The sequence below is a fragment of the Nerophis ophidion genome, linkage group LG14, assembly GCF_033978795.1.
Source record: "Nerophis ophidion isolate RoL-2023_Sa linkage group LG14, RoL_Noph_v1.0, whole genome shotgun sequence".
NCBI classification, from domain to species: Eukaryota; Metazoa; Chordata; class Actinopteri; order Syngnathiformes; family Syngnathidae; genus Nerophis; species Nerophis ophidion.
The window spans coordinates 28,768,984-28,787,854 of record NC_084624.1 but is presented as its reverse complement, the minus strand read 5'-3'; the positions used below and the strand labels follow the sequence as shown (position 1 = coordinate 28,787,854).

Below are 18,871 nucleotides of genomic sequence, written 5' to 3'. Positions count from 1 at the left end.
CTCTTCTCTCGCCTCTCCAGGCCTCACTTCTCCGTGGACGTCAGGACTCGATCCCTGGAGGGCCTGCTGTTCTTCGCCGCGACCAGAGGGGGGCACTCTCACCTGGCGCTGTACATGTCCAAGGGCCGGATCAGGATGTCTGTGGGCAAGCACAAGGAGATCTTCAACAGGGAGAAGTACAACGATGGAAAATGGCACTCGGTGAGTAGACGCTTATGTAGTGCAGCTCCCTCTGCTGGATGGGAACTGTCACTTGGACCCCAATGCCTCTCAACCTTGTTCTTTAAAGAGCAACGACTGTAGCTTATGTTCTACCGAGAGAAACAGTTATCAGTAGCTTTTCGCCACTGCAAACATTAATCAGATTATAAACATACTATACAATAAAAATAGCAAAATAAAGTCTGAAAATAGAGTGGTACCTTGGTTTATGTTTGCCCCACCGTTTGACAAATATTTTTGTATACCGTGTTGTACCACCGTGACAAAACAGGGGAATTGAGTGTATTACCAATACATTGTTTTTTTAATGTTTTTTATCATACAAAATATGCAAAGTGATATACCCTGAGGCCTAATAAAGTGAGGGACAGCATTTTGATAAGGAATGTGAGAAATACTGTTAATCAAAAAAATATCCTCATAACAGTATGTAGGTGGTGTCTGTGTGGCTCTGCTCCCCCTTTATTGCCATCATTCCTCACAAAAGTCTTCAGGTCACCGCATTTTTCGGACTATAAGGCGCATTTAAAATCCTTTCCTTTTCTCAAAACTCGACAGTGCGCCTAATGTACGGAGTAATTTTGGTTGTGCTTACAAACCTCAAAGCTATTTTATTTGGTACATTGTGTAATGATAACTGTGACCAGACTATTACACACGGTTCTCAAAAATCTATCAAAATCTTTCAGTACGAGTTTGGTAAGCTATGAAGCCGCACAGCTTGATGGATTGTACTGTGCTTCAACATACGAGTAGTTTTATGGTGTGTGTATATGGTAAGAAATATTATCTTGTATTTTGTTTCGCAAAACCCACTTTTCTTATCATCTGGTACCTACTAATCTGTATTTGGGATCTGCATAAATCCTGAAAATGTTCACGTGTCCGCCTTTGTAGTCCGTGGCGACAACATAGTCGATAAGCTTCTTCGTTTTCTTTTCTATCTTCTTGTTATGGGACATTCGTCCTCTGCTGTTGCCGTTTCTAATATAAAGTAGTGTGAAGTTCTTACTTATATCTGTCAGTAAATTTGTTATGAAAGTGCTAAAACATACCTGCGTAGTGAGTTTACATTATTCACCCAAGGAACTTTAGTTATTAGAGAGTTCCGGTCGGACAATTTTTTTACGGACACATTTCCGGCATTGTTGTTGCACTAGTGAGCCACGGATGACAAGATGCTGCTGTATTATTGACACTTCTTCCACTCCCGTCCTTGCACGCTACACCGCTACAACAAAGATGACAGGGAGAAGATGCTGTCGAAGGTGAGCCACATAAATAAAACCGCCCACAAAACGCCGCAACCTGAAGGGACTGTCAGAAAGCGGCTTGAAGATTATCTGTAAAACATAATCTATGCAACATTTTGACCAAAGAACCACCATTGTATTTTTTAAAAACATCGTAATACGACCCCTTTAATGCGTCCTATAATCCGGTGTGCCTTTTGTGTGAATATAGACCTGAATAGACCCGCTCATCAGCAGTGCGCCTTTTAATCTGGTGTACCGTGTGGTCCGGAAAATACGGTATTTCTCATTTTTGCTCAAAAAATCCCAACAAACTTAATACAACTCACAATAAACTGTACTGATATATTTAAGTGAGGCATAAGAACTGTTTTCAGGCAACACATAATTTGAGGGAAAACACTACTTTTGAGCATCACAAGTTAGCAGTGGTGTGCCGTCAGGGCCAGCAAGGCCTTCTCTGCTGGCCTAACAACCAGAAATCCTTATCATAATTATAGATAAAAGTATTTTTTTATTTACTTTCGCTAAATATGTAAAAGTATTCATATTCTCTTAATGACATATTATGCTCCTTCCACCGCTGTTGTTTTTGGTTTTAGTTGGATCCAATCAGAATTCAGCTATCTTATGTTGCCATGCTGTAGGAAATCTGCTCGAAGCCTTCAGAATCAACAATGCAGGCGTCCGTGCACTGTAAGTGAACGGGGACATATAGTTGATAGACAATTGCAATAGCCAATCAGATCACGAGTTGTTGTCAGTAAGGCCCTTTAAATGGCCTAAGGCAGATATATAGTAATGTTATGAGCCAGGTAACATAAGAACTCCATTACCCAGCATGCCACAGTAGTGCAGAGCATGCACTAGCCATGCACGCAGCGGGATGTTTTTGATGAGCACCTTATGGAGTAAATTTTAAGAAGTCAGCCAACGTAGCTCCTCTGCATCTTTTATGATTAGACAAGACAACACATATATTTGCAAGGCCATTTTCAAGAAAGATATTTAAAGAGAAACTACATCTTGTGAGATCATGTCAGCGAACCCCAGAAGCTCGAATGGGTTCTACAGATTGTGAGTTCAGATAATTTATTTTATTTTTTTTTTCACATTTATTATGTTTTTTGCAATTTCAATTTTGACGGTACCACATAAGATATGTTTTAATTGCTGATGCGGGTATATTGATTTTTAAATGCGCCAGAAAATAACCATTTGTGTACACTGTTGGTGGGGAGTCAATGCCCAGTAGTGTGTAAATGTGTTTCTGTATAGTATTTCTCCAACAATGGTCATGTGGTGACATCAATGATGGTATTTTGAGAGGTGATCATTGAAGTCAGACATCACTGAAGGCCTAGGTGGGATATGCACGGCCCAACACTGCAAGTTCGTCATAAGACTCAAAACTTCACAATACTAGTAAGTATAGATAATAACAAGCCTTAATAGATAATTTCAAAATCAATTTTATGTTTTTAAAGCTTACATATTTGTCTTATTTAAAGAAATCCTACCAAGACATTTTTGACTTGTTCCATTTCCAGATTTTATTGTGCGTTACAAGCAAAAATAGCTTGTATATTAGGTCTGTACGGTACTATTTTAGTATTGCGGTACTAATAAATCAAAAACGGTACTGTACTCTGTTACGGTTCGCCATATTTTTTTTTAACTGGCATGACGGCGCATCGTTGTCACGTCGTGACATTGCTGGTTTTCTGAGCAGAGGAGCAGGTTCGGCAGCACACAATTACAGAGTACTTACAAGCAGTCACAGTGTGTAGACAGAAAAGGGAGAATGAACGCATTTTGTCTTAAAACTAACGATAAAGGTGAAGTTATAACACTGAAACGCCTTCATGAAGATTTAAAACATGGTTAGCTAGCTAGTGGCTAACCAGTGTTTTAGCTACTTCTAAATCACTAATCCTCGCCTCCATGGCGACAAATAAAGTAAGTTTCTTTCAAGTATCATCCCTGCAGGACAAGGAATAGCTAAACATGCTTCACTACACACTGTAGGAGGATACAATAGCTCACAAGCGTCACAATTTAAGTAAATGCCATGGGTAGATCTATGCCTGACATCCACTGCAATGATACAAAGTACAGGAGTGTATCTAGTTGATACTACTATGATTACATTCATATCTTTTTAGCGTCACAAAACTTTTTTATGGGGGGGGGAAATTTATGTTATGTTTATAAACTCAGGAAATACGTACCTAAATACAAGAGGACTTTGAATATGACCAATGTATGATCCTGTAACTACTTGGTATCGGATCGATACTTTAATGCGTGGTATCATCCAAAACTAATGTAAAGTATCCAAACAACAGAAGAAAAAGTGATTATTACATTTTAACAAAAGTGTAGATAGAACATGTTGAAACGGAAAGAAAGCAGATATTAACAGTAAATGAACAAGTAGATTAATAATCAATTTTTACAGTTTGTCCTTTGTAATTTTGACAAAATGATAGAATGAGAAATGACACAATATGTTACCGCATTTGTCAGCAGACTATTTAGAAGCCTTTGTTTGTTTACTTACAACTAGAAGACAAGTTGTCGAGCATGTTCACTTTTTTATTCAAGCACAAAATTGTTCCTCGATTACAGTAAGAAACATATGTTTAATGCACCCTAAGATTTTTTGTTAAAATAAAGCCAATAATAAAAAATGTTGTGGTCCCCTTTATTGAGAAAAGTATCGAAAAGTATCGAAATATATTTTGGTACCGGTACCAAAATATTGGTATCGAGACAACCCTATTGTATATATACAGTGAAGAAAACAAGTATTTGAACACCCTGCTATTTTGCAAGTTATCCCACTTAGAAATCATGGAGGGGTCTGAAATTTTCACAGCAGGTGCATGTCCACTGTATGAGAGATAACCTAAAAATAGAAATCCAGAAATCACAATCTATGATTTTTTTAACAACTTATTTGTGTGATACAGCTGAAAATAAGTATTTGAACACCAACATTAATATTTGGTAGAGTAGCCTTTGTTTGCAATTACAGAGGTCAAACGTTTCTTGGAGTTCTCCACCAGGTTTCCACAGACTGCAGGAGGGATTTTGGCCCACTCCTCCACACAGATCTTCTCTAGATCAGTCAGGTTTCTGGGCTGTCGCTGAGTAACACAGACTTTCAGTTCCCTCCAAAGATTTTCAATTGGATTTAGGTCTAGAGACTGGTTAGGCCACTACGGAACCTTGATATGGTTCTTACAAAGCCACTTCTTGGTTTTCCTGGCTGTGTGCTTTGGGTCATTGTCATGTTGGAACATATATGTATGTATACATACATATACATATATATATATATATATATATATATTTATATATATATATATATATATATATATATATATATATATATATATATATATATATATATATATATCCATCCATCCATCCATCCATTTTCTACCGCTTATTCCCTTTTGGGCTCGCGGGGGGCGCTGGCGCCTATCTCAGCTACAATCGGGCGGAAGGCGGGGTACACCCTGGACAAGTCGCCACCTCATCGCTGGGCCAATATATATATATATATATGTATATATATACATATATATATATATATATATATATATATATATATATATATATACTGTATATATATATGTTTTAACTTATTTTAAGAGTGACATTTTTTCCAGTGTTTCAGTGAGTCAGAGGTTATCTTCTTGTCACTCCCACACACCAGTGACGTGTGCTGGGAAAAAGACAGCTAATTTGAAGATAACGCCGATCAATCACAGAAATATGACGTGTCGCACATGTGTTGGTCATACAGGTGTTGTCCAGGTGTACCTCATGAACGGAGCTGTCAATGTTCCCCGCAGGTCATGTTCAGTTTAGAGAAGAAGAAATTCCGACTGGTGGTGGACGGCATCCGAGCACAGGACGGTCAGCTGACTGTGGAAGACGTGGCGTCAATGAAGCACTTCATGCCGCCCGTGTTCCTGGGTAGTGCGCCAGACTACCTCCACAAAGAGTTAAAGGTATTAGCGTTCCGTCATCACTGTCTCTGTTGTACTCACAGATTTGTCATTTTTGACTTCCAGTCCAAGTCCCTGCCCAGGCAAACCATGTCAGGCTGTGTCCGCAATTTTAAAATGAACGGTGCACCGATGTTGCATCCGACCACCAATCTTGGAGCAGGACCCTGTTTTGAGGGCCACACCCAGAGAGGGGCCTACTTCTCAGGGAATGGAGCGTATGTCATCATCAGTGAGTTTATGAAATATTGCCTCATATATACTGTTTTGCCGGACTATAAGGCGCATCTTCCATCTTCTTAATATAACTGCATATTGTCTTTCAAATAAACGAAATACAAACCGCGTTTCCATATGAGTTGGGAAATTGTGTTAGATGTAAATATAAACGGAATACAATGATTTGCAAATGATTTTCAACTCATATTCAGTTGAATATGCTACAAAGACAACATATTTGATGTTCAAACTGATAAAAAAATTTTGTTGTTGCAAATAATCATTAACTTTAGAATTTGTGGCCAACAACAGGTGACAAAGAAGTTGGGAAAGGTGGCAATAAATACTGATAAAGTTGAGGAATGCTCATCAAACACTTATTTGGAACATCCCACATGTGTGCAGGCTAATTGGGAACATGTGGGTGCCATGATTGGCTATAAAAACAGCTTCCCAAAAAATACTCAGTCTTTCACAAGAAAGGATGGAGCGAGGTACACCCCTTTGTCCACAACTGCGTGTGGAAATACTCACACAGTTTAAGAACACCGTTTCTCAAAGTGCAATTGCAAGAAATTTAGGGATTTCAACATCTACGGTCCATAATATCATAAAAAGGTTCAGAGAATCTGGAGAAATCACTCCACGTAAGCGGCATGGCCGGAAACCAACATTGAATTACCGTGACCTTCGATCCCTCAGACAGCGCTGTATAAAAAACCGACATCAATCCCTAAAGGATATCACCACATGGGCTCAGGAACACTTCAGAAAACCACTGTCACTAAATACAGTTCGTCGCTACATCTGTAAGTGCAAGTTGAAGCTCTACTATGCAAAGCAAAAGCCATTAATCAACAACATCCAGAAACACCACCGGCTTCTCTAGGACCGAGATTGTCTAAGATGGACTGATGCAAAGTGGAAAAGTGTTCTGTGGACTGTCGAGTCATTAGTGCCCAAGGCATGGGTAACTTACACATCTGTGAAGGCACCATTAATGCTGAAAGGTACATACAGGTTTTGGAACAACATATGCTGCCGTTTAAGCGCCGTCTTTTTCATGGACGCGCCTGCTTATTTCAGCAAAACAATGCCAAGCCACATTCAGCACGTGTTACAACAGCGTGGCTTCGTAAAAAAAGAGTGCGGGTACTTTCCTGGCCCGCCTGCAGTCCAGACCTGTCTCCCATCGAAAATGTGTGGGGCATTATGAAGCGTAAAATACGACAGCGGAGACCCCGGACTTTTGAACGACTGAAGCTCTACATAAAACAAGAATGGTAAAGAATTCCACTTTCAAAGCTTCAACAATTAGATTCCTCAGTTCTGAAACGTTTATTGAGTGTTGTTAGAAGAAAAGGTGATGTGACACAGTGGTGAACATCCCCTTTCCCAACTACTTTGGCACGTGTTGCAGCCATAAAATTCTAAGTTAATTATTATTTGCAAAAAAGAAATAAAGTTTATGAGTTTGAATATCAAATATCTTGTCTTTGTAGTGCATTCAATTGAATATGGGTTGAAAAGGATTTTCAAATCATTGTATTCTGTTTATATTTACATCTAACACAATTTCCCAACTCATATGGAAACGGGGTTTTATTAAAAAATACTTTAAAAAAATGTTTTTCCGTAAAACTCAGTGTGCGCCTAATCTACAAAATAATTTTGGTTTTGCTTACCGACCTAAAAGCTATTTTATTTGGTACATGGTGTAGTGATAAGTGTGACCAGTAGATGGCAGTCACACACAAGAGATACGTGTAAACTGCACGATGACTCAGGTTAACAACACCAAAATGTTATATGTTCCATTGATAATATAGAACATTACACACAGCGCTAAAAAATCTATCAAAATGTTTTAGTACAACTTTTGGTAAACTATGAAGCCCCACCGCTTGATGGATTGTCGCCGAATTAAAGATTCGAGTGCGCCTTAATAATCCGGTGCGCCCGATGGTCCCGAAAATACGGTACTAGGACCGTACATGTTACAGCTACTACTGTACATTCTAACTTGAATAATGATGTGCAGTGCATGAAAAAGTGGAAAACATAGCTCTCTTTGACCATATGGTCATTTATTAACAACAACACAGCAGCAACAGAGCCAATGTTGTCATAGCAGCAAAGAGCAAACTGCTCAGTCAGCGTTAAATTATGGGCCTCCATATCCAAGACTCTTAAAGGGCCCCTCACATATACACATACTTAGGGCCTGATTTATAAAACGTTTGCTTGTTCTAAAACCCGTGCAAACCTGATACCACACGCAAACTACTCTGCAAATATCATTATTTCGAATGTGATTTATCAACACCCACCACCCTTTTGCATGCGTTGTTTTGCGTTTTATTTAGCAGGTTTAAAAAGGATTTACAAACTTGAACCCTTTTTTTTTTACATTGGATTATTTATTTATTTAATATTTGTTTACTTACTATGGTATATTATTTTATTTATTATTTTATTTATTATTTATTTGGCCTGAAGTAACTGAAAACATGTTTTATATTCTAGTTTCTTCAAAATAGCCACCCTTTGCTCTGATTACTGCTTTGCACACTCTTGGCATTCTCTCGATGAGCTTCAGGAGGTAGTCACCTGTAGTGGTTTTCACTTCACATGTGTGCTTAAAGCTCATCGAGAGAATGCCAAGAGTGTGCAAAGCAGTAATCAGAGCAAAGGGTGGCTATTTGGAAGAAACTAGAATATAAAACATGTTTTCAGTTATTTCACCTTTTTTTGTTAAATACATAACTCCACATGTGTTCATTCATAGTTTTGATGCCTTCAGTAACAATCTACAATATAAATAGTCATGAAAATAAAGAAAACGCATTAAATGAGAAGGTGTGTCCCAACTTTTGGCCTGTACTGTACATTTTAAATTGCTTCATTACACAACCCGAGGGCCCCTGGTTCAAATCCCACCTAGTACCAACCTCGTCACGTCCGTTGTGTCCTGAGCAAGACATTTCACCCTTGCTCCTGATGGGTGCTGGTTGGCGCCTTGCATGGCAGCTCCCTCCATCAGTGTGTGAATGTGTGTGTGAATGGGTAAATGTGAAAGTAGTGTCAAAGCGCTTTGAGTACCTTGAAGGTAGAAAAGCGCTATGCAAGTACAACCCATTTAATTATTTATTGTTATATATTTTTACGTGCACTGTAAGAAAAACATTTGATGCCGAAATTTTACCATAAAAAGTACCATAGTAACTAGTATATCATGCACAAGCGCAGTTTCCAACCATTGAAATACTTTGTATAGTTCAAGACTTAAGGTCATTTAAAAATATCACTGCACATCATAATGTCAGCTACAGTTTCCATCTTAAAGAAGTAAACATTTTTTGGGGGCCAGGTTGAAAAGCATGTGGCCCCCGGGCCTTAATTTGCCCAGGGCTGAGATATAGGATTGATATATATATATATATATATATATATATATATATATATATATATATATATCCATCCATCCATTTTCTACCGCTTATTCCCTTTTTTGAGGTCGCGGGGGGCGCTGGCGCCTATCTCAGCTACAATCGGGCGGAAGGCAGGGTACACACATATATATATATATATATATATATATATATATATATATATATATGATATGATATGATATGATCGATATATGATATAGATCAGTGGTTCTCCAATGGGGGTACGCGTACCCCTGGGGGTACTTGAAGGTATGCCAAGGGGTACATGAGATTTTTTTAAAATATTCTAAAAATAGCAACAATTCAAAAATCCTTTATAAATATATTTATTGAATAATACTTCAACAAAATATGAATGTAAGTTCATAAACTGTGAAAAGAAATGCAACAATGCAATATTCAGTGTTGACAGCCAGATTTTCTGTGGACATGTTCCATAAATATTGATGTTAAAGATTTCATTTTTTTGTGAAGAAATGTTTAGAATTAAGTTCATGAATCCAGATGGATCTCTATTACAATCCGAAAAGAGGGCACTTTAAGTTGATGATTACTTCAATGTGTAGAAATCTTTATTTATAATGGAATCACTTGTTTATTTTTCAACAAGTTTTTAGTTATTTTTATATCTTTTTTTCCAATTAGTTCAAGAAAGACCACTACAAATGAGCAATATTTTGCACTGTTATACAAATGAATAAAAAAGAAACTGATGACATATTGCTGTATTTTACTCTTTATCTCTTTTTTTCAACCAAAAATGCTTTGCTCTGATTAGGGGGTACTTGAATTAAAAAAATGTTCACAGGGGGTACATCACTGAAAAAAGATTGAGAACCATTGTTTGATTGATTGATTGATACTTTTGTTAGTAGATTGCACAGTTCAGTACATATTCCGTACAATTGACCACTAAATGGTATCACCCGAATACGTTTTTCAACTTGTTTAAGTCGGGGTCCACGTTAATCAATTCATGGTAACCACTGATTAAGATATATGATATAGATGTATGATATGATAGATATATGATATATATGATATAGAATACATATAGGATATATGTATTCAGCGATCAGCGATCCTGTTCTGTCTCCCTGTAATGTTTGTCTAAACTTGAATGGGATTGTGCTGAAAATTGTAATTTTCCTGAAGGAACTCTCCTGACGGAATAAATAAAGTACTATCTAATCTAATCTAATCTAATCTAAGATATAGGATCTACTGCACTTTAAATTTTTATATTTTTAATACGTTATTTTTACAATTAATTCTTAAAAGTACTGTAATTATTTTAGGTCTCAACTAGTTTGCTATCTAAAGAAGTTGCATCCATGCAGCATTTAATACAATAAAGATTGACATAAACATAAAAGAATAAGGACTTCTTCGGATTCCAGATGACTCGTTTGCCGTGGGATCAAGTTTGGAGTTGCTGTTCAACATCCGACCGAGGACGCCGACCGGACTCCTGTTACACATCGGTGATGCTCAGCAAGACCTGACCTCTTGGGGTCACTATGTCAGTATCTACCTGCTCGACGGAGAGGTGAGGCCTCACGCCGTGAATATTTTTACAATGGATCACAAAAAATGGCCCGTGATATTAACATTAACAACCCTGAAGTAAACATAACTTGATTGATGGTCCGGCACTCAGACGTGACTTTTAGGAAGTGTCTGCCAAGCGACAACACGGCACGAGACAAGGTGACGCTAGCTTTTACCACCTTCTTGTTCATTTAGGTAGTAGTACGAGTGAACAACGGCAAAGGGGAATTTGGGACGTCCGTGCGGCCAAAAACTCCACTCTGCGATGGAATGTTTCATAAAATATCAGGTAAAATTCATTGTCAGCGCATAAATACAAATACTGTACATGCTGTACATACAGTATGACTTGCTTTGTACCACAGTCATCAAGAGGAAACATGTTGTCCAGCTGCACGTGGACACAGTGGACACGTACAAGATTGGACCACCGTCCCCCGTCACCACCAGCAGCAAGTATCCCCTATATGTGGGGGGCTTCCCTGGTGAGTCAACTTTGACTTGACAGGCAATGATGGGCAAGCTACTTGGAAAATGCAGTAAGCTAAATTACAAGTTACTCTTCATTAAATGTAGCTAAGCTACAGGGGAAGCTATCCTACGAGAATTCTAGCAAGCTACACAGCAAAAGTAGCTTGCAACATCAAAAGGTACATTTAAAGGCCTACTGAAATAAGATTTTCTTATTTAAACTGGGATAGCAGGTCCATTCTATGTGTCATACTTGATCATTTCGGGATATTGCCATATTTTTTCTGAAAGGATTTTTTAGAGAACATCGATGATAAAGTTAGCAACTTTTGGTGCTGATAAAAAAGCCTTGTCTTTACCGGAAGTCGCAGACGATGACGTCACAAGGGTGAGGGCTCCTCACGTCCTCACTTTGTTTATAATGGAAGCCTCCATCACCGAGGGCTATTCGGACGGAGAAAACAACAATTTCCCCATTTAATTTGAGCGAGGATGAAAGATTTGTGGATGATTATATTGATAGCGAAGGGCTAGAAAGAAAAAAATAATAAAATAAAGTTAACAAAAAAAGGCGATTGCATTGGGACGGATTCAGATGTTTTTAGACACATTTACTAGGATAATTCTGGGACATCCCTTATCTTTCTATTGTGTTGCTAGTGTTTTAGTGAGAATAAATAGTACCTGATAGTCGGAGGGGTGTGTCCACGGGTGTCTTGAGGCCAGTGTCTGAGGGAAGTCGACGGCAGATACAAGGACAGCGCAAACTCCACAGATCTCCGGTAAGAGGCGACTTTTTAACACAATTTCCTCACCGAAACCTGCCGGTTGGCAAGTGGTTGGGAACCATGTTATCTTGACCGCTCTGATCCATATTAAAGCTTCACGTCTGGGAATTTTAAACAAGGAATCACCTTGTGTTTGTGTGGCAAAAGGCTAAAGCTTCCCAACTCCATCTTTCTACTTTGACTTCTCCATTATTAATTGAACAAATTGCAAAAGATTCAGCAACACAGATTTCCAAAATACTGTTTAATTGCTCGATGAAAAGAGACAACTTTTAGCTGCAAATAGTGCTGCGCTAATACTTCCTGACAGTCCGTGACGTCACGCGCACGCGTCATCATTCCGCGACGTTTTCAACAAGAAACTCAGCGGGAAATTTAAAATTGCAATTTTGTAAACTAAACCGGCCGTATTGGCATGTGTTGCAATGTTAATATTTCATCATTGATATATAAACTATCAGACTGCGTGGTCGGTAGTAGTGGGTTTCAGTAGGCCTTTAATTGCTTTTCTATCTATGGACCCACATTCATTCATTCATTTTCTATCGCCACCTCATCACAGGGCCAACACAGATAGACAGACAACATTCACACTCACGTTCACACACCAGGGCCAATTTAGTGTTGCCAATCATCCTATCCCCACGTGTATAATATTAATGTTAATGTTTTTGAGAGTGTACAAATATTACTATTAACTATCTGTCATTGAGCTGGGGACATACTACAACTACTGCGAGGGGTCCCCGAACCCCACTGCACGTATTGGTTTGGTGTGCCTTTTCTTTGGCCCACCCCTCTGTTATTTTTCTTTTTCTTTACCTACCGTAAAAAACAGCATCCATCTATACTATGACAGCTGTTTGGGAACATTTGGGAATGGTTATGTGCAGTAAAACTTTCATGAATTCAATTCACATGAATGTGTTTTCTTAAATGTGTGTTGGACGTCTTAGATGAAGAGAGCAGATATGATTTTGGTTTATAGAGTAAACAACTAAAAACTAAGGTTTTGGGTACTGCTTTTTCTAAACGCATACATTTGTCTAAATATGGCCAAGGACACGCATTGTTGTGGGTTTGCTGCAAATCATCTTCATCACTATAAGAAAAATGTGAAGTTAAAGTACCAATGATTGTCACACACATACTAGATGTGGCGAAATTATTCTCTGCATTTGACCCATCACCCTTGATCACCACCTGGGAGGTGAGGGGAGCAGTGGGCAGCAGCGGTGCCGCGCCAAGGAATCATTTTATGGTGATTTAACACCGAATTCCAACCCTTAATGCTGAGTGCCAAGCAGGGAGGTAATGGGTCCCATTGTTATAGTCTTTGGTATGACTCGGCCGGTATTTGAACTCACGACCTACCCATCTCAGGGCGGACACTAACCACAAGGCCACTGAGTTGGTAAAATATCAGGTAAAATTTGTGGGTGAGAATTCCTCTGCCATTTTGAAGTTGTTGTTTTTTTGTTTTTTTGTCGTCAGCTTGAAGCGTACCCCTGTCTCTGACTCCCTCGTCATCATGTAACCTGAGTGCATGACTGTTGTTATTTCCTTACTACATTCGATGACCTACATTATCTTGCCTCTGATTGTCCAGTCCATAATGTTTCGCCCTAACCTTAACCAATTGTGACTCATCATACGAACACCAACCAATCATCAGGGATTTTCTCCGTATGTAAGGATGTTGTCATTCATCCAGGTATTTTCTCCATATTTTGGGGGGTCTGGATTCACAGTCCATTTTCTCTCTTTGTAGCTTGTAGCTTTAATGTAAGCCACCTGGCTACATGGCTCTAAAAGTAGCTAAGCTACCACCAAGCCACTGGAAATTGTAGTTAAGCTACGTAGCTTAGCTACATGTAGCTTGTTACTGCCCATCACTGACTAAAGGAATGAGTGAAAACCGCATCCACTTGGCGAAGACTTTGCAGTGACTGTGGACATTTTGGTCTTTTCATAAACAGGACTTTACAGGACTATGTAAGAATTTGTATTTTTTTGTATTAATTTGCATTATGCATGCAAATTTATATATATGTATATATATATATATATATATATAAATTTACATGATATATGCAAATGTATATATATATATATATATTTATATATAATATATATATATAAAATATTAATTTACATTATGCATGTGGGTTATAACCTGTGATTAATCATGATTAATTGAAATGTATATGCATTTGATTATTAGATTTTTTTTATGAAGAACTTGCTTTAAAGTCATAAATAAAGGTGACAAGCAGATATTTAACTATTTGTTTTTATCTCTCAATAATACTTTTGCAATACAGTATATAGTAATATAATTGGCATGATCAGATAATATTAAAGTTTAAAATATGCATTTTTTTCTGTCAAAATTGAAAGAACAAATGCATTTAGTAAAACATAAAAATAAGTATTTTATTGAAACACATTTTTTCGAGCCTTTCAGGGCCACATAAAATAATGTGGTGGGGCAGTTCTGGCCCCCGAACCTTGAGTTTGACACCTGTGGTCAAAAACAAGGTCAACCTAATGTAGGTGTTGTTAATGGAGGTCTTTTTGTACCAAAACAAAATACTAATTAAATTTGTGAAAATACAACAATTACAAATTCTCCAAAATGTGAAATTTAGCCTTAAATATTTTTTAAATGTTTGTATTTATTATTTTTTATAAATTGTTATTACTTACTATTTCAGTATTTACTGTAGTTCATGGTGTATTTATATGACATTTATTTTATTAAATAATTGACAAGTCATATTTAATTTTACCGTTTTGTCTATATGAGGTAACTTAATTATAATGGTTTTTCAGTGTAAGAACGCAATACAATTATAAAATAAATAATACAAAATAAGCAAAAGTCACAAATAAAGGCAAAAAAACAGCAATATAATAACAATTAGTTATACAAATAACTGAAAACCTATTTTTTTAAATGTAACATATAATTTGTGTATAGAAAATTCCCCAATATCAATACAAGTTATTATTTAGGTTTGAGTTATTCAATATTTCTAAAATCCCTCATTCCTTACTGGAAAATGTTCAAATTTCCCAGCAAACCACTCTTTTACAAACTCCTGAAACAGTGCTTTTATGGACCTTGCTTTGCACACTGGGAAAATAAAAGGACTTTCTCACAACTTATCACACTACGTAATTGTTTTAACAAAGTAACACAACGGAACATCACTGTCCAAAAAGGAATAGTAATGGTAATAGCAATGGTAATGTCAAGCCTACATCACTGATGAATTATAAAGGATTTTTTTAAGATGTGTATCTCAACACTTTTGTCAATGTACTGTCATGAAATAAAATGATCTTTGTTTTATTTTGCAAACCCCCCAAATAACACCCAAACTTGTCTAACTCTCTGCAGCCGACACGTCATCTCTGTTGACGCCGCCCGTCACCTCGTCCTTTGTGGGGTGCATCCAAGACATGAACCTCAATGGCGAGTCTGTATCGTTTGCCAGGTTGTCCTCCGTGTTTGGCCCCGTCAACCTCAAAGACTGTCCGGGCTAAACTGCCTGAGGCCCTCACTGTGTCTTTTTGGGACCACCACCAAAGCCAACCATGATGTGCAATGTTTCACCAGGACAGAGAATGTGTGTGTAAGATTGTATATATCATGAAGTCTGTGTATGTGTGAGAGCGTGTAATGGATGGATGTATTTATTCAAAAACCATGTACAACAACACCGACTCATCAATGCTATAGTGAATATGTGATGGCTGCAGTGTACAAAACACAGCACTTTAAAAACAATCATGAGAGATATTTTATGTTGGATGGCGATGAAAAAATAACTATTATTATTACAGAACGGAACCAAATATTTACAGTATACTAGAATACTTTGCAGTTGATGGTGCTCATTTGATTTTATTTCCTTTCCTCATGTGTGATTTTGTCTGCTGTATCAGACTCCCATGGTTTTGATGATATTTTGTATTTGCATTCCTTTTGCATGCATCTTTCCTCCATGTGGCTCTCCATGCCAAAAACTTTCCTGCATTAAGTGGAGTTGGAAGACTAAAACCCTAAGAAATAACCCAGGCAATGTTTACCTCATAGTACAAAAAAAGTGATTTGTTTTTTATTACTCGCATTCCTGTTTTGTGACCACTGGTTTGTACACTATTTTATAATACCTCCAATTAAATGTCTTTAGAAATTCCATTTAGTGTACATCTTTGAACTATTAGTAGGTAATATAACTGGAGTGACGTCATGCAACCAATTCCACGCCCATTGTGATGTTGCATTCAAATACTTTCAGGTATTTCCTAATATCATAGTACTTGGTGCGTTTACTTTTCCTTATTTAAGAAGTACATTTCCAATCGAACGATCCGTACTATTGCTACGTGATGTTCGGTGCCTTTAAATAAAAATAAATAGTAGTAACAGTGGCAGTATTCCCTCATTTTAGCGAGTGAGTCCTGTATGGTATTTCGTAGGTTTACAAGCGAGGTATTAATAATTCCAATTTTACCTGAAGGCAGCACACTTCCTTGTCTCGAACACAAACCAGCTGCGGACTGAGTGTCTGTCGACGGCACTACAGTTATCACCGCCATGAGGCAAATGACGTCCAAAAATATACTTAATATCTAAAACAGTATTCATTTACTAGTCGTTTAAGGTACAAATTAGACATGGTTGCGTTAAGTCCAGACTGCGTCTCCAGCTGAGAAAGTCAACAAACGGCACGCGCGAGCGAGCCTTTGCCTGACTCCGATCCGCCCACCAGCAGCCTTTTTCGGCCACATTGCGCTTGTCACCCCGGTGTTTGCTGCTGGTGGTGGCGGCCAGCCTTCTATGGCGGGCCCGATGGAAGCTGTCCGGGACACCGTGGAGGACGGCGAACAGGAGCCTGTTAACGACGCCGAGCTGGCACTGAAAGGGATCAATATGCTTCTCAACAATGGATTCAAGGAGAGCGACACGCTGTTCAGAGCGTACAGGTGAGTGTTGTATCAAACTACGTATATACAGGTGAGTGTTGTATACTACATCAAACTATGTATATACAGGTTAGTGTTGTATATAAACTATGAATATAGAGGTGAGTGTTGTATACCACATCAAACTATGTATATACAGGTTAATGTTGTATATAAACTATGTATATACAGATGAGTGTTGTATACCACATCAAACTATGTTTATACAGGTGAGTGTTGTATACTACATCAAACTATGTATATACAGGTTAGTGTTGTATATAAACTATGTATATAGAGGTGAGTGTTGTATACCACATCAAACTATGTATATACAGGTTAATGTTGTATATAAACTATGTATATACAGATGAGTGTTGTATACCACATCAAACTATGTTTATACAGGTGAGTGTTGTATATAAACTATGTATATACAGGTGAGTGTTGTGTACCAAATCAAACTATGTATATGCAGGTGAGTGTTGTATACCACATCAAACTATGTATATACAGGTGAGTGTTGTATATAAAGTATGTATATATAGATGAGTGTTGTATACCACATCAAACTGTGTATATACAGGTGAGTGTTGTATACTACATCAAACTGTATATACAGGTGAGTGTTGTATACTACATCAAACTATGTATATACACAGGTGAGTGTTGTGTACCACATTAGACTGTATATACAGGTGAGTGCTGTATACTACATCAAACTATGTATATACAGGTGAGTGTTGTCTACTACAGTGTTCGCGGCACACTAGTGTGCCGTGAGACACAGTCTGGTGTGCCGTGGTAGATGATCTAATTTCACCTATTTGGGTTAAAAATATTTTTTGCAAACCAGTCCATCCATCCATCCATTTTCTACCGCTTGTCCAGTATGGGAGGGGTCGCTGGAGCCTATCTCAGCTGCATTCGGGCGGAAGGCGGGATACACGCTGGACAAGTCACCACCTCATAGTCTACAAATGATGTGTTGTTGTTGAGTGTCGGCGGAGTAACCGTGGCATACTCTTCCATATCAGTAGGTGGCAGCAGGTAGCTAATTGCTTTGTAGATGTCGGAAACAGCGGGAGGCAGTGTGCAGGTAAAACGGTGACTGATGCTTAAACCAAAAATAAAAGGTGGGTGCCGCTAAGAAAAGGCATTGAAGCTTAGGGAAGGCTATGCAGAACGAAACTAAAACTGAGCTGGCTACAAAGTAAAAGGGCGGAAGGCGGGATACACCCTGGATAAGTCGCTACCTCATAGTCTGCAAATGATGTGTTGTTGAGTGTCGGTGCTGCCTAAAGCTCGGCTGAGTAACCGTGTCATACACTTCCATATCAGTAGGTGGTAGCCGGTAGCTAATTGCTTTGTAGATGTCGGAAACATCGGTAGGCAGCGTGCAGGTAAAAAGGTGTCTGATGCTTGAACCAAAAATAAAAGGTGAGTGCCGCTAAGAAAAGTTATTGAAGCTTAGGGAAGGCTATGCAGAACGAAACTAAAACTGAGCTGGCTACAAAGTACACAAAAACAGAATGCTGGACGACAGCGAGGACTTACTGTGGAGCAGACGGTGTCCACAAAGTACATCCATCCGTACATGACATGACAATCAAAACCAAAATAGGAGCGCAAGACAAGAACTAAAACACTACACACAGGAAAACACGGAAAAATTCAAAATAAGTCACGGCGGGATGTGACGGGTTGTGACAGTACACCTACTTTGAGACAAGAGCTATCTTGATGCATGCTTGGTTATGGTTTAAATTCATATCCAACAATTGCGACAACAACTTTTTACTGTCAACTAAATTTCGTTTTTTAACGATTTCTGCTGGTGGTGTACCTTCGGATTTTTTCAACGCAAAAAAATGTGCCTCGGCTCAAAAAAAGGTTGAAAAACACTTGTCTACTAA

At 38.2% G+C, this 18,871-nt stretch overlaps 2 protein-coding genes across 4 annotated transcripts in view; both read left to right on the top strand.

The window, feature by feature from the left end:
- LOC133568414 (laminin subunit alpha-3-like) overlaps nt 1-16,188 on the top strand; it is a 183,812-nt gene extending 167,624 nt beyond the window's left edge. For all 3 annotated transcript variants that reach the window (XM_061920318.1, XM_061920317.1, XM_061920319.1), the window contains 7 exons: nt 21-201; nt 5,342-5,500; nt 5,564-5,729; nt 10,569-10,717; nt 10,915-11,008; nt 11,085-11,204; nt 15,385-16,188. In XM_061920318.1, the coding sequence (XP_061776302.1) occupies nt 21-201; nt 5,342-5,500; nt 5,564-5,729; nt 10,569-10,717; nt 10,915-11,008; nt 11,085-11,204; nt 15,385-15,530 (1,015 nt within the window). In that variant the 3' untranslated portion in view covers nt 15,531-16,188. The remainder of the gene's footprint in view (nt 1-20; nt 202-5,341; nt 5,501-5,563; nt 5,730-10,568; nt 10,718-10,914; nt 11,009-11,084; nt 11,205-15,384) is intronic.
- A 330-nt stretch (nt 16,189-16,518) lies between these two features.
- LOC133568413 (tetratricopeptide repeat protein 39C-like) overlaps nt 16,519-18,871 on the top strand; it is a 41,737-nt gene continuing 39,384 nt past the window's right edge. Inside the window, exon 1 of the mRNA XM_061920316.1 lies at nt 16,519-16,976. Within this exon, the coding sequence (XP_061776300.1) occupies nt 16,831-16,976 (146 nt within the window). The 5' untranslated portion in view covers nt 16,519-16,830. The remainder of the gene's footprint in view (nt 16,977-18,871) is intronic.